Here is a 22308-nt window from a genome sequence, read left to right on the forward strand (position 1 = left end):
AGCAGCACTGCAGTCTGGCAGTTTGGGAAACCACACGCAAATGTTTGCATGCAGCTGGGAAGCAGTGAGTCAGAAAACACACGAGCTCGTGAGAGTCGCCCCGCTCTGCCTGAGCACAGGGAATGTCTCCCCAAAGAGTAGACCAGCAGCCTCAGTTTCCCCGTTGTTTGCAGTAGCTGCATCCTCAGAACGGACAAGTGGCTGCTGGTGCCGGCCCTCCCCATCTGGCACTCCCCTCTCCCCCTGCGCAGGCTACCGGCGGACTTGCTAGGCAGGCATCGGGAGCAGCCGGTACCAGCGCCAATCCCCTGTTGTTCTGCGTCACTGACAGCCTGCGCGTCACCCTGGGCAGAGGGTGTCTGCCAGCTGCTTTGCTTCTGCAGCGGCAGCAAAGGCAGTGCTCAAGGCTCTGCAGTCTTTGCCTGAGTACTAATCCTGCATATTGTGAGTTTTGCTCCACGCCTCAGCCAGACTTATTCTAGGAAGTGTCTGTCTGCCCTGACCTCTCACAGCTCCAGGTGGCTGAATACTGCTGTAGCAATTCATGTGAGAAAAACTCCAGGACGGGATATCAGCCGTTATCAGTCAGACCTGAAGCAGATGGTCTTTGAAACCCCTGTGTTGACTTGGCTGGAAGAGCGGGATTTGGCCTCAATGTCAGGGCTAGTTGCTGTCAGGGAGATGGTTCGAGTGTGAGCCTGCATCCCTGAGCTCTGGAGGCAACTCGGAAGGGCAGACCTGGCCTGGAGAGGGAAGGTGGTACCTTCTGTCCCTGCTGGTCTGCATGAGCACTGCAATGACTCTCTCTTCCTGCAGAACGGGTACACCCCCCTGCACATTGCTGCCAAACAGAACCAGATGGAGGTGGCCAGCAGCTTGCTGCAGTACGGGGCTTCTGCAAATGCGGAATCTGTGCAGGGAGTCACCCCCCTACACCTGGCTTCCCAGGAGGGGCATGCGGACATGGTGGCACTGCTTTTCTCCAAACAAGCCAACGGCAACCTAGGCAACAAGGTATGTTGTCCTGGTGCATCCTGCCAGGCTGGAAGTGAACACCCCAGCAGGGAGTAGCAGACAAGGTGGTAGTCCAGGCCCCAGTGCCTCCCTGTACTGGGGCAGCAGTGTGCTAGCCAACAGCACAGAGTCAGTTTGCCAGGTTGGAGACCTGACTTCGAGTCTCTGCTGGTAGAGCTGCAGTGATGGCATTGTCACTGTACTGAGACCTCCTCTGTTTGCAGAGTGGCCTGACTCCTCTCCATCTCGTGGCCCAAGAGGGGCATGTGCAGGTTGCTGATGTTCTGGTGAAACACGGAGTCACAGTGGATGCAACAACCAGGGTAAAGTAGTGCTTTGACTATGGCTATGGTGAAAAACGTGAGGGAACTACCTCTAGCCTGCTCTGGGAGGAGCATTGCTTTCATTTTTCTTTGTGCAAGAGTTTACCGTCTCACAGACGTCCTTTCCATCTTGTCTGTGTCTTGGGGACTCTTCCTCCCCCACCTCCCTGGAGGGATGATTCTTGCCTGCTCCCGCAGCTCACCCCTGTCCCCTCCAGGCACAACATGGTGTGGTCTGCAGTGTGCCCTCTGCCCTGGTCCTGGGCTCTCAGGCAGCACACGTGCCCCATCCTTCATCCATGGGGGCTTCCCCATGGGATGAGCATACCCAAGCCAGAAGGGCAGGAAGGACTGTTGAGGGCAGGCTGAGACCACATCTTGTCTTTCAGATGGGCTATACGCCGCTGCACGTGGCCAGCCACTACGGGAACATCAAGCTGGTGAAGTTTTTGCTGCAGCACCAGGCTGATGTCAATGCCAAGACTAAGGTACAGAGATGTCCTGTGCTCCAGGGACCCTTCTGCCCTGGGCAAGGGCATGCAGGTTGATGGGGAAGGCTTAATCTCCCTCCCTGCTTCCACTTCGCTCCCCCACATTGCTCCAAGCCCTCCTGTCTCCATGGCTGGAAGCTGCTGTAGTCTAGCTACAGCCCCGGGCAAGTGCAAGGTTCTGCAGAGCCCTTTGCTTATCCTGGAAAGGAGGGAGCTGCCCTCGTGCTCTAGGCATGAAGCACAGTGTGAGGCTTGGGGACGTTTCTGGGGCAGCAGACTCCCAGAACTGATGGCAGCACCCTCTATCCTCCCCTGCAGCTGGGCTACACCCCTCTGCACCAAGCGGCACAGCAGGGCCACACAGACGTTGTGACACTGCTGCTGAAGCACGGTGCCTCTCCCAATGAGATCAGCACAGTGAGTATAGTGCTCGTCTGCACATCCTCGCCCCATGGCAAGCTTGGGCGCCTGCCTGGGCTTCCCTGTGGCTGCTGCTGACCCAGTCCTTCCTCCTTGCACAGAACGGCACCACTCCCCTGGCCATCGCAAAGCGACTCGGCTACATTTCTGTCACAGATGTCCTCAAGATCGTCACAGAGGAAACGGACATCCCGGTGAGCCTCTGGGGACTGGGACCAAGACCCTGTGGAGAAGGGCTGGGGCTGGGAGCAGCCAGGCAAAGGTCTGCTGAGCGCAGCTGGGCAGGCAGGGCCAGCACTGACAGCTGGGTGCCTAGCTGAGGCATGAGGAGGGGGCTGCAGGTGGCTGCGCAGCAGAGGGCTGGCCTCCTCTGACTCCGCTCTGCTCCCACAGTCAGTTGGTGATAAGCACCGCATGAGCTTCCCGGAGACTGTAGACGAGATTCTGGACGTGTCAGAAGATGAAGGTGAGGGGATGGAGCTGGGTCACACCACCTGTAGATCTGCTAGCTGGGCCAGTGTGGCAGGCAACAGTGCCTGGGACGGGCGCTGGCATTCCTGTTGGCCAGGGTGGGGGAGCTGTGTGGCCCCACAGTGGTCTTGCGGAGAGGACGAGGGGAGCCCACCAGACTCCTAGGGTGGCATCTCCTGGCTTGAGTTCTTCCCTGCACTATGCAGGAGGGATATGCCTGGACCTCTCCATGGTCCCGTGCCCCAGGGACAGCGTGCAGAGCCCTTGGGCGTACAGAGCCCCCCCACCATGCCCTGCTCCACGGGGTGGTACCAGCTCCCAGCCTGGCTGCAGCTGGTCCGCTCCTGCTCCCTCCCACTAAGACCTCACCTTTGCCTCTTCTTACTTTGCAGGCACTGCTCATGTCACAGTAATGGGTATGAAATGTGTCCCTCTGCCCCAGCTCAATGGCCCATTTCACCCCATGGCCACTAACCATCCGCACGCCATATCCATCTGCTGAGCCTTGCTGCTGGGCTGGTGCTATCCAGCGCAAGCCCTGCCATCCTGCCCTGCCCATCTGTGTCCGTGCTGCTTGCTGTGGTGTGACTGCATGAGTGGGGCCGTCGCCCTGCTGGGGGGAGCCCTGGCTCCCTGTTGGCCCCAGGCCCCGTCCCTGGTAGGCAGAAGAGCCTGGTTCTGTGACAAACTCCCGTGCCCCTCCAGAACCGCCCCGTGCCATCCTGGCCAAGGCAGGGATGAACTCGAGTGCTCGAGAGTCTCTGTGCTGCTATGGTCCCCTCCTCATCGCTGGGGCTCTCTCCCTGTTTTGGGCAGGTGCTGGACCCCCTCCCACAGGGCATTGGCGAGAGCTGGACCCTGGTCAACTCCTTAGCAGGTGTTAATTGGGCCAGCAGGCAGTGCTGGCTGGGACTGTGGCTCCAAGAGGGGTGCACAGATGAACTTGGCAGTGTTAGGATATCCTTCCTGTATCTCCAGCCCTGCCTACACTCCTGTCCCCAGTGTCCCCAGCAGGCTCTGCTCTGTGCTTGGTGCTGTGGGAAAGGGGTCAGCTGGCAGCCAAGGCTCCTGACAGCTACCGTAGCTCCTGTCCCACTGACCTGTAGCACAGGCCTTGCCCCTGCCAGCACACCCCATCTGGCAGAGGCCAAAGCTGTCCCATGGCTGGCTGAGACCCAGGGGACGAGTGTGTGTGGCTAACAGTGGGAGCAGAGATGAGCCCTGGTTCCAGCCCTGAGGAGGGATGGGGGCAAGGGCTGGACATCTGTGCTCCCTTGTCCTTCTGCTTCTCTGCATGCTGAGCCAGCTCTCGGTTTCAGAGGAGGAGCTGATTGCACCAAAGCCCAGGACTCCCAGTCCCAGGGACCAAGAAGGCAAGAGGGAGGTGTTGGAATTTGTGGCCACGGCGACGCTGGAGCAAACGTAAGAGGCACTGGATGGTGGGGAGGGAGTGCTTACAGGGCACAGGGCCAGCCTGGTGCTGGGCTGAGATGCCAGCGGGGCAGGGTCAGCTCTGGGCAAGGAATGGATCACTGAGCCCCCACCAGCTAGCATAGCAGGCAAAGCTAGTCGGTGTTGTTCCTGCACCAGGACATGGGTCTGCTGTTGAGTTTGCCTTTGTCTAGCATCCCTGGGGATGGCTGGGGGCTGAGGGTCCCAGGCTTGCCACTTCAGTAGCTGTCACTGCCCTCTCCTGGCAGGGTGGAGTCTCCAGCTGTCCTGCAGGTTCCCTGCATCCCACCTGAGACTGTGGTGACCAGAGCGGAGGAGACTGAGCAGGTAGGACCTGTGGAGACAGAAGCTGAGCAAGTCAGCCTGCTGCATGCACCCTCGGTGTCCCCACAGGAGGTGAGCATGAGACACAGCCTGCCACGGGACCCCCAGGCATTCCCTGCTGGGGGGAGCCACCCCATCACCACAAAGCCAAAACGTGGGGTGGGTGGTTGGGAGGGACCCAGTGGTAGGGGACTGTCCAGGGAGGGTTGTGAGCCTGTGGAGGAGTGGACAGGCTCAGCACCCCCAAAGAGGACCCTGTGCCCATGGGGGCTCTTCCTTGCCATACACAGCCCTCAAAGGAGTTCGACGAGGACTCCCTGATCCCCAGCAGCCCTGCCACGGAGACCTCGGATAACATCAGCCCCGTGGCCAGCCCCGTGCACACAGGGTGAGTGCCCAGCCCATACAGCAGATGCATGCGCAGCATGTGAGCCGGCTGCAAGGTGCCCACCTGCCCATCCCTCTGCCCACTCCAGGTTCCTGGTGAGCTTCATGGTGGACGCCCGTGGTGGCTCCATGCGGGGCAGCCGGCACCACGGACTGCGTGTTGTCATCCCACCCCGTGCCTGCGCTGCACCAACCCGCATCACCTGCCGCCTGGTGAAGCCCCAAAAGCTGCCTGCACCCCCACCGCTGGCTGAGGAGGAGGGTCTGGCCAGCAGGATCATTGCCCTGGGGCCCGCTGGAGCCCAGTTCCTCAGGTGAGCACAGCTGGGAACAGAGCAGATGGGGCTGCCCACACCAGGGCCGTCCCTCAGCACTGGGGATGTATCCAGGCTCCTCTGGAGTCTCTGCAGCTGGGGCAAGACCTCTGCCCATCTCTGCTTCTGGGGGGTCGTCTTCAGGAGAGATCCTGCCTCCAGCCAGGCACAGCATGTTTCTGGGGTAGATGATTCCAGCATAACAGAGCAGCAGCTGTGCTGTAGTAAGAAAAACCCTGACCGGGCTCAGAGCCCTGTTTCCCAGAGAGAGGGATATGAGCAGTCCTGCCTTCCTCCTTGGCAGCTGCACAGCATGGGCAGGTGCTCTGCCCACAGCCACCTTGCTGCCTGCATGTCCCGGTGGCAGTGCATGGGTGCAAGCACCCTTCCTCTGCTGTCTGCAGCCCCGTCATTGTGGAGATCCCACACTTTGCCTCATACGGGCGCGGAGACCGTGAGCTGGTGGTGTTGCGCAGTGAGAATGGCTCTGTCTGGAAGGAGCACCGCAACCGCTATGAGGAGAGCTACATGGACCAACTGCTCAATGGCATGGATGAGGGTGAGCGTGCCAGGAAGGCAGGAGCCCAGCACCATGCAGCTCCCCACAGGGCAGGGCTGCGGCCGGCTTCGGTGGTGGGATGGTGCTGAGTGTGGTGTGGTTGGTGCAGCTTGGAGGAGGTGGTGGGTGAGAGCCGTGGGCTTGGTGTGTGAGCACTGATGGCTGTGCTGCCCTTGCAGAGCTGGAGAGCCTGGAAGAGCTGGAAAAGAAGAGGGTCTGCCGCATCATCACCACCGACTTCCCTCTCTACTTCGTGGTCATGTCCCGGATTTGCCAGGACTGCGATCTGATCGGCCCCGAGGGAGGGTGTTTGAAAAGCACACTGGTGCCCATGGTGCAGGCCACCTTCCCAGATGCTGCTGTCACCAAGAGAGTGAGGCTGGCCCTGCAGGTGAGCCCTGGAGAGCCTGGCCTGGGGCCCAGCTGGGCTCCTGCAGGCAGGGGTGGGCAGCAGACCCAGGCTGTACCCCAGCCCCGATGCCCGTGCTTGTGCCGCCTGCAGGCGCAGCCTGTGCCCGATGAGCTCGTGACGAAGCTGCTGGGGAACCAGGCAACTTTTAGCCCCATCGTCACGGTGGAGCCGCGCCGGAGGAAGTTCCACCGCCCCATCGGCCTCCGCATCCCACTGCCACCGTCCTGGAAGGACAATCCCCGAGACAGCGGTGAGGGTGACACCACCAGCCTGCGCCTGCTCTGCAGTGTGATCGGTGAGGCTGCCAGCCCCTGCCACACAGGCGAGCGTGCTCTCTGGTGGGGATGGGCTGGGCCCCCTCGGTGGGATGCAGCTCCTGGGAGCTAAGAGCGTGTCATGGCAATGGAGAGAGCAACTGCCTGGGGGGATGCAGACCCCAGGTTTATGGAAAGGCAGCATGCTCACCCTTGCTTTCTGCTGCAGGAGGGACAGCCCAAGCCCAGTGGGAAGACATAACAGGCACCACGAAGCTGGTCTATGAAAACGAGTGTGCTAACTTTACCACCAATGTGTCTGCCAGGTGAGTCCTGGGCAAACCTGTGCTCATCTGGGGACATCTGCTGCTCCTCGGGACCTCTTGGGGTGCAGCCTGTGCCAGGAGGAGCCTCCCGCCCCTGTGCTCATTGTGGTGCTGCCCCATTCCCCTGTGCAGGGCAGTTGCCTCCAGCCTTGAGACCCCCACGCCGCCTTGGCACATGTCCGGACACACAACAACTGGGGGTGCAGAGGGAAGGGGCCATTCTTTGTGCTTGGGCGGGTCCCTGTCACACGTGGGGCTGCTCCTGTACCCAGAGCTCTTGGGGCACCCTCTGCAGTGCAGTGTGCTGGGGGGGGGGGGGGTGAGGGCGCAGCTCTCCTGGGGAACCTGCCCGGCAGTGCCCCGACCCAGCCCTCCCGCAGGTTCTGGCTGGCCGACTGCCCGCGCACAGCCGAGGCCGTGCACTTCGCCACAATGCTGTACAAGGAGCTGACAGCCGTGCCCTACATGGCCAAATTCGTGGTGTTTGCCAAGATGAATGATGCACGGGAAGGCCGGCTGCGCTGCTACTGCATGACTGATGACAAGGTTGACAAGACTCTAGAGCAGCATGAAAACTTCACTGAGGTGGCCCGCAGCAGGGACATTGAGGTTTGTCCCCAGCAGCACGCATGGGGGGCAGCAGGAAGAAGGCTGCCCAAGTGAGGGGAGACTGATGCCAATGGAGGAGCCTAGTCCTGGCCTGGGGAGGAGAGTCGGGACTACCTGCCCTGTCCAGGTGCAGGGGAAGCAGTTCTGCACAGGATCTGAGCCTGTTTTCTGCTCCCTGCCAGGTGGTGGAGGGGATGCCTTTGCACGTCGAGCTCTCAGGGAACCTGGTGCCTGTCAAGAAGGCCACTCAACCCCGCACCTTCCTCTTCCAGTCCTTCCGGGAGAATCGTCTCGCCATCCCCATCAAGGTAATATCAGGGTGCAGGGCTGGGCTGCAGCTGGGGCGCCTGTGCCTGCCCTGTGCCAAGCCACCTAACTGGGCTATCGGTGCTCAGGTTCGGGACAGCAGCCGGGAAGCCAGCGGCTCCCTGTCTTTCTTGCGCAAGGCCATGAAGTACGAGGATCTCCAGCATGTGCTCTGCCACCTGAACATCAGCATACCACCCTGCACCAAGGTCAGTGCCAGGTCTCTGGCATCTCTGGGAGGGGGAGACCCATCCCTCCCCCAGATGCAGGAGGCAGCCCTAGCTGTCGGCTTTTCTTCCTTAGCTGCTCCACATGGCCATGCTGCCCTGGGGCTGTGGGAGAAGCAGTGGTGCCAGGGCAGAGCTGTTGCCCTCTTTTCAAGCTGGTGATGCCTTGGTTTGTTCCCAATCTCACAGGGAAGTGGCAGTGAGGAACGGAGGAGGACACTGACGCCGTTGTCTCTGCGGGAGCGGTACAGCATCCTAAGTGAGACCAGTTTCGGTAGGCAGCCTGCTGGGACTGTTCAAGCCCGGTCCCCACCTGTGCCTGGGGTACCCGAGCCCGGTGGAAAGGCTGGGCTGACCCTGTCGTACTCAGGCTCGTGGCAGCTTCTTTTTCCCTGAGGGTTTCCTTGGTCCTGCCTGCAGGGCAGTGCTGTGCCTACAGGGCTGTGAGACCCCCACAGCCAGCACCCTTTTTCCCTCCCCACCCTGGTGCAGAGCCCTGCACAGCTGAAGCTGTGACTGCCTCTTCTCCTCCAGGCTCTCTGAGCAGCACAGACAAGGCAGACCAGAAGATGGTCGACATAGCAGAACAGCTGGGCCTCAGCTGGGCTGGTGAGTCCACTCCTGACAGCTCTAAGGATGCACAACACTCCTCAGAAAGCTCACACTTAGGAAGGCTGGAAACATGCTGCAGGGTGGAGGGAATATGCTTTACACTGCCCAGGGAGCTGGGCCCTGATGCAGTTGGTATGCATGCAGTCCGCAGTAGCTCCTCTTGCAGGCTGGCCTTGCCTCCCAGCACTTCTACTGAACTGTGATCATACCGCGGCACCGAAATGAACCTTCTTGCAGCTGTGCATGCATTCACATGCACACACACACACACATGCCAGGCTAGGGTTTTGTTCTGAGTCATGCATACTGCTGCTCTTTGTGGAGGCCCACCACTGTCGTCGCAACCACACACCCAACAAGCAGTACCCATGCTTCTCCTTAGCGTGAGACACTGCTACGCTGGTCACAGGCAGTCTGGGCAGAGGGGCTTCAACCTCTGACCCATCCCAGCTCCTGCATGTTCTGCCATGTTTAGCTGTATGTGACGTGGGAGACTCTGTGCTGGGTCTGGCTGAGCCCTTGACAACACCCCTAGCCTTCGGGAGCTGGCAGTGGGCACCAGAGGGTGCGATGCTGAGATGTGGTGTCTCTCTTAGAGCTGGCACGTGAGCTGCAGTTTGGGGTGGATGACATCAACAGGATACGCGTGGAGAACCCCAACTCCCTGCTGGAGCAGAGCATAGCCTTACTCAACCTCTGGGTCAGCCGTGAGGGCAAGAGTGTCAAGAGTGAGTATCTGTCGTGCCCTGCTACAGGCATGGAGGTGGCAGGGCTGGCTGTGCAGAGCAGCGTGTGCACGCTCAGGGCTCCCTGGCTGGCTTTACAGCACCGGTTCTTGCACACCTGCCCACCTGGAGGGTGTCTGGGGCATGGCTGTGTTCCCCCAGCGACCAGTTTGCTGACACTGGTTTCCCCCTGCAGTTGAGAATCTGTACACAGCACTGAGGAACATCGACCGCAGCGAGATTGTCAACACGCTGGAGGGCTCTGGCCGGCAGAGCCGCAGCCTGAAGGGCAGCTGGCGCTACACGGACAGAGACTACTCCCTCTCGCCATCCCAAATGAATGGTGAGTCCTGGCTTCTGGCAGGGACTGCAGGAGGACCCTGGGGGCAGAGTCTATGCAGACAGATCGGGGGTGATGCCTTCCCTGACCAGGGTGCACTGGTGGCCCGCTGGGAGCTCGGTGGGCACAAGGCATTGCCAACAGACGCGGCTTCTTCAGTGGGGCTTGTGCCGCAGGAAACTTGGCCCTGCCATACTGCCTTCTCAGAAGCTCTCCAGGTGGAGTGGATACACCTTCCTTATCCCAACATGCCAGTGAGAGATGTCTCTGGCTGTGTGATCTGAGTGGTGGCCAGGGAGCTCACAGAGTCCTGGCTCTCTGGCTGTGGCAGCGCGTCTGGGCTGGGTCCCAGGTGGAGCACGCCTGGGTGCAGGGACACAGCCGGGGTCAGTGGCAGCGTGTGCCGTCAGGGAGCCAGCGCAGTGGGCAGGGACAGGGCTGTGCGCTGCTACAGCCTGCACTGTGGCACTGCCTGTGCAGCTCTGGCTCATCGCTCTCTCCCTCTCTGTCTCTCCCCTTGTTCTGCTCTCTCAAACATGCCACCTAGCGCCGTCAGGTGCAGGCGCTCTTGTGGGTCACTTCTTGTCAGCTCTTTTCTCTGAGCTCATCCTGGCCTCTCCTCTCATCTGTCTCCACTGCCTGTCTCCACCTCAGCTGAGCCCTCCGGGAGCCACATCCTGCTCCAGCGACTGCATGTCACCAGGGATTGCCCCTCTCATGGCTGTCATGCTTGCAAGCAGTCACCCCAGGCCTCCTCCTGCACTGCCCTGTGCTCCTTCCCTCGCTGGCCCTGTGCTGCTTGTCCCCGGCCAGGCGCTCGCACAGGGTAGAGGTGCCCTTTCTGTGCTGGGGGGTCCCAGCGTTCCCCCATGCCTCGGCTGCAGCTTGCAATCCCTGGCTGCCTGTTCTGGAGCGGAATGGGTTCTCTGCTGATCTCCGGGGGTGGAAAAGGGGCTAGTGGGTCACTCCTGAGAAAGGCTCAGCAAAGCTACCTGCGTGGGTGGGAGTGCCTTGCTTGGCTGTAGTTCGTGTCTGGACTGTGCACGTGGCCCTGAGTGATGAGGAGATGACAACTGCTTGTAGCCTTGGAGACACCAACAAGGTTGTAGGGCCCTGGCTGCATCCCGCAGGGCCTCAGGGTTGCATGACATATACCAGGGCCATCCTTCCCTGCTGATGGTACTACTTCCAGCCTGCTCCTCTGTGCTGCGGAGAGGGGTTGACTTTGGGAGTCAGTGCCTGCTAAACTTGGCCACCTGAACTCCAGGCTGACTGTCAGCCAGCTGATGCTGGATGGGGGCTGTGGGCAGGGACCCGAGGGCCGATGGAGCAGGGTAGCAAAGAGGGCACCGTGTCCTGCAGTGTGGATGGGGCATCATGTGGACCCCAGGCCAGTCCTCCCCGCGGGGCGTGGGCGGCCCCAGGGCCTGCCCAAACCAGTCCCAGGACTCAAAGGGAGGCATGGCAGCACTTGCAGAGACCATACAAAGGCAGCAGCTGCTTTGAGCACTGCTCTTCTCAGCCCAGCCACAGGGGTCTGTGGCATGACCATTGCTGTCCTTGGGGCAGGCACCCTTCCGGAGGCTATTTCCCTTCTTGCCATGCTGTGCTTGTGCGTGCGTGAGATGGCTGCTGGAGATGTCGCCTCTGTCTGCCCATATAGGTTACGCTTCGCTGCAGGACGAGCTGCTGTCCCCCGCCTCCCTGCATTACATGCTGCCATCCCCGCTGCGTGCCGACCAGTACTGGAATGAGGTGGCCATCATGGATGCTATCCCCATGGCTGCCACCGAGCACGATGCCCTGATGGAGATGTCCGACATGCAGGTGTGGTCCTCGGGGCTCACCCCCTCGCTGGTGACTGCTGAGGACTCCTCTCTGGAGTGCAGCAAGGCCGAGGACTCGGATGCCACAAGCGAAGGCCGATTCCCGGGGCAGCTTCTAGCAGACGCACATGGCCCAGACCACATGGGCTCTATGGACCTGGTTGAGGATGACACAGTGGACTCAGATGCCATGAATGGCCTGATTGACCTTCTAGAGCAGGAGGAGGGGCAGAGGCCAGAGGGGAAGATGCCAGCCAGTGATCGCCAGCCAGGGACCGGGGAACAGGACCTGGAGAGTGAAGTGTCTTTTGTTTCAGTTCAGCAGAAGGTGCAAGCCAGGATCACGGCATCACCTACCGTTAGCCACATCGTAGAGAAGAGCGCAGACAGGTACTGCAGCCTGGGGGGCCAGGGTGGCTGTGGGAGGGGAGAAGAACTGCTTCACCAGCTATTGCCCTGTGCTGGGCCAGCTGCAATAATCTCCCAGCTTTGCTTGCTTCTCTGCTGGTCTCCAGCTCTGGAGCCCAGGCATCCCCGGCAGACAGAGCAGGGGCTTGGGCTGAGTGCCTTGCACCTCTCTGGAGATGCTCTGGGGGGCTCCTTGCAGAGCGCCTGGGAGGGACCCCAGGCAGACAGCCAGGCCCCGCATGTAGGTTGTGCTTACCAGAGCCATCTCAGCCTGGGCTGCATCCTCCCGCCTTCCCAGTGGCACTGGTACCGTGAGGTCTCTGGCAGAGCCCAGCAATGCTCTGCAGCATTGCCTTAGACCCTCACAGCCAGGCTGCGAGGCTACGGGGTGGGCAGGGAGCAGGCCTGTGCCCTTTGTGCATCTGCATTTTGTGCTGCTTGTGCTGGGCGCCCGGCAGCGCCATGAGCCGGGGAGCTCAGAGCCTGGTGGGGGTGCAGGCTGCGCTGGTGTGCCTGCTGGAGGTAGGCTGTTGCTCAGGGTGCAACACTCCATGGCAAAGCTGACTGCCTCTCTCTCTCTGTCTCTCTCTCCCTGTCCCTGTCCCTCTCCGGTGCCCAGGCTGAGGGACTGGAATGCAGAAGGCTCCTTTATCTCCTGCCTACAGGACCTGACAGAGGGCTCCTGGCAGGAGGGGGTCACCCGAAGGCTGCTCCCAACGCACACCACGGCCTCCGGGGCACAGGACCAGGAGCAAGAGCAGGTCCTGGTGCCGGCCGTGGAGCTGATGCGGGTCAGCTCCACAGAGGACAGCGACTGGCAGCCCCAGCACCCCACGGGCAGCTGGCAGGAGGAGGCAGACAGCCGCTTCTTTGGCCAGGTGAGGGTAAGAGCCAGGGGGACCTGGCCCCGCAGGAAGTGGAGACCCTATGGCCAGCCCTTTCCTGAGCCTGCCACGAGGCCAGCCGGGCAGACCGGGTGCTAGCAGAGGCGCAAGTCTCCTGGCACGCTTCCTGCCCCCTGCCCCTGGGGGTGCCTCTCAGCCCAGAATAGCCTGCTGTGCTTGATAGCTGAGCTCTTGCTCTCCATTTATAACCCAGCCAGCCTCCCTGCCTGCTTCCTTATTGAGTATCTGCCCTGGCTGCTGGCCCAACAGCCTGCTGGAGCCAGAAATAGAACTGGCCTGGGGGCCAGGCTGGGTGATGGTCACCCTGCCACGGCCACACAGAGCCGACAGGTACAAGGTGAGAGGAAGTGCCTTGCGCTGGCCAGGGCACGCACAGCCATCCTGGCAGCATGGCCCCGTTTGGAGGTGGTTGCTCAGCTCCGCAATGCGTGTCTCCTGAGTCACGTGCGATTTCAGTGATACCCCAAACCCTGTCTCCTGCCCGGGGCTTCATTTTTCCCGTGATGGAGGACTGCACGCTGGCCTCCCACCACAGCCAGGAAGACAAGTTGTTGGAGAGCTGGCGGTGAAGGGGGACAGGGCTGTCCCGTTTAATGCCTGGCTGGGGATGGGTGGTGCTGTCACAGTCCTGGCCCCATGACTTTGACAGAAGCTGTGATCGCAAAGGACGCCCCACCTGCCTGCTCCCTTCTCACCGCCCACAGCCAGCTGAGCTGCGGCAGCTAGGGTTACAGCAGTCCTCCCACAGAGCCAGGGCACCGCGACGACGGGCAGGCTGCAGACTTGCAGGGCTGCTCCTGCCCCAGGGGCTTTGCCTGTCCCAGCTGGATAGCATGGCCAGGCTCTGAGCAGCGGGCTCAGACCTGCGGGGCCCGCGGGCAGCTACGCGTGCTGAGGCAGGATGTGGGCTTTCCTGGCCCAGTTGCTGATCGCCCTGGTGCTGCTGGCCTTCTTCCTGGTCAGCTGCCAGAACGTCATGCACATCGTCAGGGGGTCTGTCCGCTTCCTGCTCAAACATGCCCACCACGAGCTGGACAAGGAGCTCGGGGAGAGTCAGGGGCTGGCGGACGACGAGGAGGCTCTCTCCACCAGGGTCGTCCGTCGGCGCGTCTTTGTGAAGGTAATGAGCAGGGAGCTGAGAGACCAGCCCCAGGGCAGATGCAGAGGAGAGCAGTAAAGGGACGAGGCAGGGTGGGAGACAGAAGCTGTGGGATGCGTGTCGGGTGTACTGTTCTGCCTGCAAAGGGGCTCCCCTCACCCCCCTGAAATGCCCTGCTGTCCCTCTTGTCACTGCAGGGGAACGAAGTCCTTCATCTCCCTGGAGAGCAGGTGACTGAGGAGCAGTTCACAGACGATCATGGCAATATTGTCACCAAGAAGGTGAGTGATCAAGGACATGGTGTGGACAAGGGCATGCCGCAGCCTTTCCCCTCTGCCTGGCTGCCCTGCTCCTCCCTGCAGCCCAGGGGCCCATGCAGGGCACCCGTGTCTGGCCGTCTTCAGTTACGGTCATGGCACTTCTCCGGCCAGAGCCAGTGCACGGGACAGAGGCTGCACACTGCGTGCGGTTTAGGACCAGACTGGGCAAGGAGAGGGACATGGTGCCTGGGTGTGATGCCTGACTTGTGCGGGTCTCCGCAGGTCATCCGGAAGGTGGTGCGTCAGCTGGGCCCTGGTGACAGGGATGACAGGCAAGAGCAGGAGGAGCTGATTCTGGAGGGCTCCCTGCAGGAGCCCCAAGACCTGGAGGCTGAGGACGATCACTTCATGAAATACTCCATCCTGCACCGGGACGGTCTGGGGGCCAAGGTATAGTGTGGCTTATAGACCTGCCTTGCAGGCACCCTGCCCGAGGCCAGCAGCACCTCTGTGGGACTTGCAGGCTCTGGGGTTCTGCCACCCTCTATCTTTTCTTCTGCCCTGCTCTCCTCTCCTGTTTCCCCTCTAAAGGCTTCCAGGGGCAGCTCTTGCCCACTGCATCAGTCTTCTTGCTCGGTGTCTTCTGCCAACTGACTCTGCCTTTCCCTCTCCTGTCCTCTTCTGTATGTCTGTCTGTTCACCTGGGTGATGTTCTGCTTCCTGCCCCGCGGCTTCCTCAGGAGGAGGTGCGAGTGCGTGTCCCGAAACCGGAGGTCTCCGGGGGCAGGATGGGGGCTCAGATAGTGAAACGAGCCAGCCTGAAAAGGGGGAAGCAGTGACCCCTCAAATGGCCTCTTTTGAGGTAACCCCACCTTTGCTCTTCCTTCTATCCCAGCTCCCCGTGCTGCTGCCTGCACTGAGCTGCCGGTCATACACATCCTCCTGGGGAAAGTGTAACAGGGCTGTGCCCAGCTCTCGGCCTTCAGAGAGGGGGTGCTGTGCTGCAGCAAAATGCTGAGGGTGGGCAGCGGCGTGTCCCTGCTGCTAACCCGCTCCTGGGCCTGGGGCCTGGGTGCAATGGGCAGGGGGTGCCCTGCTCTGCAGCGATGCTCCAGCCAGCTGCTGGCGCTGGGTCAGTCTCTGTGCTCAGCGCTCCACTGCGGCCCCAGCACCAGGGGCTGCTACTGTGGTCACAGCATCCTGGGTACGCTGGGTAAATGGTCCCCAGTGACAGGGCCATGGGGTTGTTACTCCTGGTTATGCTGGGCTCTGCAGCAGAGGGATGATCTTTGTCCAAACCTGCTCTAGGGAGTGGATAGCATTTGTGTGGGGTCTGAGCAGAGCTGTCCCCTTCATCCACGAGCGTTAACTGTGCAGCCTTGTGGCAGACGAGACCAGCCCTTGGAGCCTGGTGCCCCTGCCTCCCCTTCCCCCGGGGTGCAGCTGGGCACCGGCAGGGCTGTGTCACAGTCCTGCTGGGCCGTGACCTGCTGCCTCTGCTCACAGCACTCCTGCTGGGAGATGCAAGTGGCTGCCACTGCCAGCCACGCATCGTGGCACGAGAGGGCGGCAGTGAGGTCTGCTGAAGCTCCTGTGGCCAGGGAAGGGGATGCAGACCATGGCAGGATGCTGCGTGTGCACATCAGGGTGGCAGGGATGCAGGAGTGGTGAGGTGCAGGAACATGATGCTTGTAGGAGTTGAGGGCAGGGGACCTGTCTTTGGCCAAGGGCATTTCTTCCACTGATCCCCAGTGTGAGCACTGGATCATCCCTTGAGTCTTGTGCATTCCCTGCTCCCCCTGCCTTCCCTGTTGGGTGGGACTAGACCAGGCTTAAGGGAGGGTGCTTGGCACAGTACACTCAAACCCAGCTGCATCGTTGTTCTCTGCATGCTTGCTGCTGGACTGGCAGTACAGCACCTGGGGGAAGGTGCTGCATGCATGCTGCCAGGCACTGCCTGAGCCAGGTCCTCTGACCTCTGCTGTACGTGCATGGCTTTGTCTGTCCTCCCTCTTCCTCCTCTCTCCACTGTGTTAGCGGGTTCTCTGTGGGTGCATGACAGTAAAGAGGCTTGTGCTTGTGGACACGTGTTCATGCAGACCGTGTCCCCACAGCTACTGCCTGCCCCGCTCCCCAGACAGACCCTGGGTCTGCCTCTCTCTGGGGCAGCGCTCCTGCTGCTTTGCTCTTGCTGTTTTCTGTAGCATGCAAAAGTGGCCCAGGGTGTGCATTAGGAAGTATGGGGTCTTGCTCACTGCTGTGAGAGTGAGGTGTAGTTGAGGCTGGAAGCTCAGGGCTGGCCTCATCTATCCCAGAGCCTACAGCAGCCCTCCCAGCTCCTTCCCAGTGCCACATTGCCTTTGGTGCAGCTCAGTTCCTGCTCGTTGCTGCTGTCTGCAGCTGGGACAGCACCACCAGTGTCATCTATGCCATTGCTGCTGGTTCCAGACAAGGCACTTATTGGTGCTCTGTCGCTGTCTCTCTGACACCCCCAAAACTTGTCCTGTGGTAGTGGGCAGATTGGGTGTATGTGGGACAAGCACTGGGTGCAGAAGGGGCTGGGACTGCCACGTACCTGGCTGCCCCTACCCTTTCTCCTGGCTGTGCCTCCATGAATGCCTGGTAACCCCATCTCTGTCTCTCCTTGTGTCTCTCCAGGATCTCACCTCAACACCGAACCACTGAACTCCACACACGTTCTGACACATACCTGAGAAGAGAGGAGAGGAAAGCAGAGAGTGGAGGGGAGCAGGGCTGGCTGTACATGTTTCTATAGGCTAATGGCATGATTTCTGTATGAGACATACTTACCGTCCTATCCGCATGACTGACTGACTGCAAGACGCATGAGCTACAGTACTTAAAACTGACGGAGGGGCCTCCGTCCCTGCCCCACTGCTGCCAGGAGCCCAGAGACAGCAGCACGCACCAGGGGCATCCTCAGCTCCTCTGGGAGGCGAGAGCTGGACTGGCAGAAAACGAGAGGGAAGGAGACTCCACCCTTGCGCGTTTGCGTGTGTAAATGCATCCCCACGCCTGTGTTCCAGCTGCAAGAGGGAAACTGGGGCAGCATGGCGCTGCTCACCGTGGAAGGAGTGGGGCTCGACCCCCGCCATCGCCTGTGCTGCCTCTGCTGGACTCGCTTCTCATCCCTCTCAGTGAGTGTTGGGTTACGTATGGGGAGGACAGCAGTTGCCAGAGAATGTGTGAGCGGAGGGTTGCAGGGAGCACAACCGCCCTGGGCAGAGGGGCTGGTGCAGGGCTGCCCTTCCTCTCCCCAGCACGTGCAATGTCTCCCGCCAGGGCAGGGCTCTGGGCTGAGCACTGAGCTCGTTGCTTGTGTTGAAAGTGTAAACTGTACAGCAATCAGCCTTGTGTATATGAACCAATAAATACTATGCAAACCCCTAGGGACACTTTAGCAGTATGTACAAAGCACTGACAGCTCCGCTCCCAAATACCTCTTCAGGCTGCAGGACAGGCAAAACCTTTGGAGTACGTGAGCAGCTCTGGTGAACGGAGCTGGGAGGCTATAGGAGTAAAAGGGCAGCAGACTGCCCCTGCCCTGTGCCCCTCCGGCTGAGCGCGGTCCCTTCCTGGCCTGAAGAGAGGGGCCCACAGGCACGGTCCCATGGGCCTGTCCATGGTGCAAGCCCCAGTTTGTGTTGGCTCCAGCTGGGGTGAAACTGTAGGCCTGCGCTGAGGTGCTTGGGGCCCAGGGACAATGGGTAGTGAGACAGAGCAGGGGATGCTTGTGCCACACACGGGGTTGTGCCTAGCTCTACTCAGCACAATATCTGCTCAGGAGATGAGCCAGGAGCTGGCAGGAGCCAGCAGTCCTGTACTACGCACCCCATGCAAGGGCTTTGCAGGGTCCCCTGGCCTCCCTGCGAGGGCACAAATGAGCATAACCCATTGACCCCGTGGATGCTGACCCTCCCAGGACCAACCCCAGAGGCATGGAGGGGCTGCTCCCCCGGTGGCTGCACTTTGGCCAGGTGAAATGCTCGGCTGCAGCGGCCTGGACCAAGCAGTCACCCTGGGAGCTAGGGCAGCCCCGGGGCCAGCTGCTCTAGCAAGAGAGCGGTGATGTGCAGAGCTGCCCAGGCAACTCTGAGGTGTGCAGTAGGTTGAATCAGCTACTATACTTGGCCCCAGGAGGGCTAGATGCAGGCAGTGGCAGTAGGTCCCATGTCCCCGACTCTGTCTTTTACCTAACCAACACAGGGGCCTGGTCTTTGTAGCACAGTGGTGTGGGGACCCCCTGCTCTTTCCCCTGGAGGTGGCCGTGGACCTGTTTTCGCAGGGCCTGAGTTTGCTCTCTGTGGCCACGTGCAGAACAAGCCCACCTCCAGTTTCAGGCCGGTGGCCCTGGCAGGGCAGCCCTGTCTCACAGTGGGTGTGCATCTGCCGGGAAAGCCCCTGGCTCCCCTGCAGTCGGGAGGAAGCCTAGCTGCAGCGAAGCAAATGACCCAGCTTAGCCTTGGAGAGCAAAGCAACCCCTTCCCCACGCCGAAGTTGAGCCATATAGGCACAGACTCTCCATCCATCACCCTTGCTGTGTACAATAACCTCCCTAGACCCACTGTGACAGCTGACTCCGTAGCATCACTGTAGAGTTGTGTGTGGGTCCTGTGCTTTGGCCTTGTATATGCCTTAGGGAATGTGCTGTGCTGCAACCGTGCCAGGCACCTGCAGTGACATTGCTTTGCGCTCAGATTGCTCGTAGGGCTGGTAGGGCGAGGCTGCACCCGAAAATGAGCCTAGAGAATGCTGCAGTCTGCACACTAGAAGCTTTTTAGAAGTTTTAAAAATTACTTTTATTTCCTTTTTTTAATTGTTATGGAAACAAGCCTTTTGGATCTCCCTGTCTTAGCCCCTGATGTATAGATCATTTCCCTGTACACCAGCTATCAGACTATGAATTAATAAAGAAACCAACACAGACCTTGTCTCATCTCTGCGTCTCCAAGGGTGCGGGGAAGACTGAGGCTCAGGGGTGCACGGCCAGGTGGGGTTCCCCTCTGCCCACCCCCTGTTGCCAGGAGGGCAGGGGGCAGTCGTGGGGGGGGCTGGCAGCTGTTTGTGCTCTGCCATTCCCGGGGGAGGCCGAAGGGTGCAGAAACGTGCCGCACCCCCAGGCTGCTCTCGGGGCTGATCTGACAGCAGCATCTCCCCGGACGGGCGGGAAGCGGCCGCCCAGCTGCTGCTGCCGGTGCCCCGTGCTGCTGCGGGGGGTCTCTGTCAGCGGGGGGTCTCTGTCAGCGGGGGGTCTCTGTCAGCGGGGGGGTCTCTGTCAGCGGGGGGGGGCTCCCAGTCACAACGGGGCCGAGGCGCTGCTGTGCTTCACCCGCGGGGTCCCTCCGAGAGCCCCGGCCGGTGCTGTCCAGCGTCCCCATCGTCCCGGCCAGTCCGCTCCGTCCCGTCCCCTCCCTCTCCCTGTCCCTGTCCCCGTCCCCGTCCCCGTCCCCGTCCCCGTCCCCGTCCCCGCCCCGGCGCTGTCCAGCTCCTGCCTCGCCCCGCGCCCGCCGCGTCCCCCCGCCGCCGGCTTTCAAAGCGCAATTTGTCTGGGCCGGGCCAATCCCGGGCTGGCCCTGCGGCTCAGCCAATGGCGGCCGAGGCCGCGGAGACCCGGCCAATGGGAGCGCCACCTTCAGTCGCCCGGCCAATGGGGACCCTGTATTCTAATGGACCTCAGCTTTATCAGAGAAATGTTGGCTCTTCCCAAGCCCAAGTTGAGTGTCCGGTGCCGGTGCCACCTCGGCGGGGTCAGCCAGGGCTGCTGGCCCTGCCCCTGCCCGTAGCTGCCTGCCCACCCAGGACGTGGCCCCCCGGCCAGCCTGCCAGGGTCCCAGGGCCACCCAGGTGCCCACCAGCCAGGGCAGACGCCGGGGCCCAGTCACCCCCAGGCTGGTGGGGATGGGCCAGCTGGCGCACCCCCGGGAAGCCGGGCTCTGAGGGCCGCCTGGGCGCTGGAGCCATGGACGCCAACCTGCCGGGCACCTTCCTGCTCAATGGGCCCTCGCTGGGCCCCTTCCCCAATGCCAAGGCACCTGTCTGCCAGTACTCGGTGCAGAGCTCTTTCTACAAGCTGGGTCCCCCCGGGCTTGGCACCCAGCTGGCCGCCGGCACCCCCCACGGCATCTCCGACATCCTCAGCCGGCCTGCGGCGACGCCGAACAGCAGCCTCCTCCCCAGCTACCCGCACACGGGCGGATTTAACGGACTGAGCTCCCCGGGCGTCTATTATGGCCCCCAGGTGGGGGCCCTCCCCAAGGCCGGTAGCGAGTACCTGCCACGGGGCCGGAGCTGCTGGGCAGAGGCGGCCCCAGACTGGCGGGGCAGCCGGCAGTGCGGCGGCCGTAAGTACAGCGGGGCTGGGGCGGGTGGGGGACGGGTGGGTGTCTCAGGCGGCAGAGCCCTGACCCATCGGCACCGGGGCAGGGACGTGGGGCAGTTGCCCAGGTCGTGTGTTCTCCATTGCCCTGTGTGAGGCACAGCTGGTCACCCTGTGGGACGGTGGGAATGGCCCCAGTGCCACAGCTGCCAGACCTCAACCTGCTGCAGAGGTTTTGGCTCAAGAGCAGAGGCAGCTCCAATGGCAGAGATTAACTCTTTGCTTAGCCCCAAGGCAAGCCACCGCTGGCAAGGACAGGCAGAGCCAACCATCCCGGAGATGCCCTGTCCCTCCAGCAGCCTCACTGGGGTCGGTGCCTGGCCCAGCTTGGGGCAGAGACAGGCAGGATGGCCGGCCCTGGGCTGGCAGCACTGCCTGCCTGGTAGAGAGCTGGCAGGGGGACTGCAGAGCATTTTGCTGCTGCGTCAGAGGGTGGGTGGGATGGGTGCACCCACTGTTCCATGGGGACCCCTTGGAGGCTCTGGGCCAGGGGCTGGGTGCAGCTGCTCAGCACCTGCAGCCACGGTCCCCTTTCCCCTTTCCAGGTGATGCTCTTGGAGCAGATGGGTCAGGCAGCTTGGTCATCTGCTCCCAGCACAGCTATGAGCCGACCGGCTTGCCTGCCTTCCCGTCATGCATCTAGCAAGGTGTGGGGCATGGGGGCACAGTGTTCCCGCTGCTGTGAGACTCTGGGGTCATGCACTGCTGCTAATTACCCTTCCCGTCCCAGCACAAGAAATTAGCACTGTCCCCCAGCAGAAGGTGCACGGTCTGGCTCTGGCTCTGTGAGGCCTGCACAGAGGGCAGCTCAGCCCTCCTGGGATGGGGCTGAAGCCTTGAAGCCAGATTACGGTTTTAATTTGGAGGGGAGCCAGCGTGGAGGGACTCTGTGGGTGCTCACGGGTGTACTGGTGCCGTGTTCAGGAAGGGGGGGGGGGAGCTGCCCAGACCCGTGCACTGCAGGGAGCCCAGGTGCTCACCCACCTCCCTCCTCCTCTTCCGCAGCCCCTGCTCACCTGGCTGACGGCATCCACAAGAAGAAGCACACGCGCCCAACCTTCACGGGGCACCAGATCTTTGCTCTAGAGAAGACTTTTGAGCAGACCAAGTACCTGGCAGGTCCGGAGAGAGCACGGCTGGCCTATTCCCTTGGCATGACCGAGTCCCAGGTGAAGGTGAGTGTGGGTCCCCGCGTGACATGGGGCGCGTGGCGTGGTGGCTGCTAACCGAGCCAGGCCCGTGGGGCGGCAGGTCTGGTTCCAGAACCGACGGACCAAATGGAGGAAGAAGAATGCCCTGGAGCCCTCCTCGTCCTCGCAGCGGGCGGGGGGCTCTGGTGGAGAGCGGGCAGCCTCTGAGACCGAGGATGACGAGTACAACAAGCCCCTGGACCCCGACTCAGATGACGAGAAGATCCGGCTGCTGCTGAGGAAGCACCGTGCGGCCTTCTCGGTGCTGGGCTTGGGCACGCACAGCGGCTGAGCGCTGGCACAGCCCGCCCCTCTGGGCCATGGGGCACCCGGCCTGGCCACCGGCTTCCTGCCAGGGGGTGACTCCCCGCCCCCAGCAGATGCCTGGCTGTGGGGATGGGGCAGCTGCCGCCCCCCTCCTGGTGGCTCCTGCCCAGGGATCATGGCTCGCGGGGCTGGGAGCAGCACGCATGGGCAGCGTCAGGCGCGGCCGTGCTGTCGGCATTGATGAAATAAAGGTCCCAGCCCCAGCCAAGTCCCAGCGCTTGCTTCGCGGGCGTGCGGTCCAAGGTGCCCTCGTGACGCTGGGCCGGAGAAGGGGCTGGGATAGCACGTATGGGGCAGGGTCTGCGTGCCGGGCAGGGGAAGGGGCCGTGG

The 22308-nt window shown here is 61.7% G+C and overlaps 2 protein-coding genes across 12 annotated transcripts in view; both read left to right on the top strand.

Annotated features, from left to right (window-relative positions):
• The window catches only part of ANK1 (ankyrin 1), a 40488-nt gene extending 21477 nt beyond the window's left edge, over nt 1-19011 (top strand). For 4 of the 11 annotated variants that reach the window (XM_075736860.1, XM_075736858.1, XM_075736859.1 and 1 more), the window contains 27 exons: nt 817-1014; nt 1239-1337; nt 1727-1825; nt 2147-2245; nt 2350-2442; nt 2642-2714; nt 3112-3135; nt 4039-4141; nt 4420-4567; nt 4786-4883; nt 4972-5196; nt 5601-5755; nt 5935-6146; nt 6258-6462; nt 6651-6747; nt 7128-7356; nt 7539-7664; nt 7752-7871; nt 8079-8163; nt 8424-8498; nt 9098-9229; nt 9423-9569; nt 11230-11782; nt 12420-12678; nt 14002-14085; nt 14347-14514; nt 16723-19011. In XM_075736860.1, coding sequence (XP_075592975.1) covers nt 817-1014; nt 1239-1337; nt 1727-1825; nt 2147-2245; nt 2350-2442; nt 2642-2714; nt 3112-3135; nt 4039-4141; nt 4420-4567; nt 4786-4883; nt 4972-5196; nt 5601-5755; nt 5935-6146; nt 6258-6462; nt 6651-6747; nt 7128-7356; nt 7539-7664; nt 7752-7871; nt 8079-8163; nt 8424-8498; nt 9098-9229; nt 9423-9569; nt 11230-11782; nt 12420-12678; nt 14002-14085; nt 14347-14514; nt 16723-16749 — 3933 coding nt within the window. In that variant the 3' untranslated portion in view covers nt 16750-19011. Of the gene's footprint in view, nt 1-816; nt 1015-1238; nt 1338-1726; nt 1826-2146; nt 2246-2349; nt 2443-2641; nt 2715-3111; nt 3136-4038; nt 4142-4419; nt 4568-4785; nt 4884-4971; nt 5197-5600; nt 5756-5934; nt 6147-6257; nt 6463-6650; nt 6748-7127; nt 7357-7538; nt 7665-7751; nt 7872-8078; nt 8164-8423; nt 8499-9097; nt 9230-9422; nt 9570-11229; nt 11783-12419; nt 12679-13469; nt 13826-14001; nt 14086-14346; nt 14515-14837; nt 14989-16722 lie in introns of those variants that run through there. The other 7 variants (XM_075736862.1, XM_075736861.1, XR_012832625.1 and 4 more) reach the window with 6 other exon arrangements.
• Nucleotides 19012-19887: 876 nt separating this feature from the next.
• Nucleotides 19888-22308, top strand: NKX6-3 (NK6 homeobox 3). Its single transcript, XM_075736595.1, has 3 exons — nt 19888-20426; nt 21467-21636; nt 21713-22308. Exons 1-3 carry the CDS (start codon nt 20045-20047, stop codon nt 21941-21943), a joined length of 783 nt encoding a protein of 260 aa, XP_075592710.1. The 5' UTR covers nt 19888-20044; the 3' UTR covers nt 21944-22308.

The sequence above is a fragment of the Balearica regulorum genome, chromosome 27 (assembly GCF_011004875.1).
Source record: "Balearica regulorum gibbericeps isolate bBalReg1 chromosome 27, bBalReg1.pri, whole genome shotgun sequence".
Taxonomy (NCBI): domain Eukaryota; kingdom Metazoa; phylum Chordata; class Aves; order Gruiformes; family Gruidae; genus Balearica; species Balearica regulorum.

Bases quoted from the DNA above. Each gene is read 5' to 3' on its own strand.
- NKX6-3 (XM_075736595.1), top strand. From the start codon at position 20,045: ATGGACGCCAACCTGCCGGGCACCTTCCTGCTCAATGGGCCCTCGCTG. The intron at 20,427-21,466 runs GTAAGTACAGCG...CCTCTTCCGCAG, and splicing joins CAGCCGGCAGTGCGGCGGCC to CCCCTGCTCACCTGGCTGAC. The intron at 21,637-21,712 runs GTGAGTGTGGGT...GTGGGGCGGCAG, and splicing joins TGACCGAGTCCCAGGTGAAG to GTCTGGTTCCAGAACCGACG.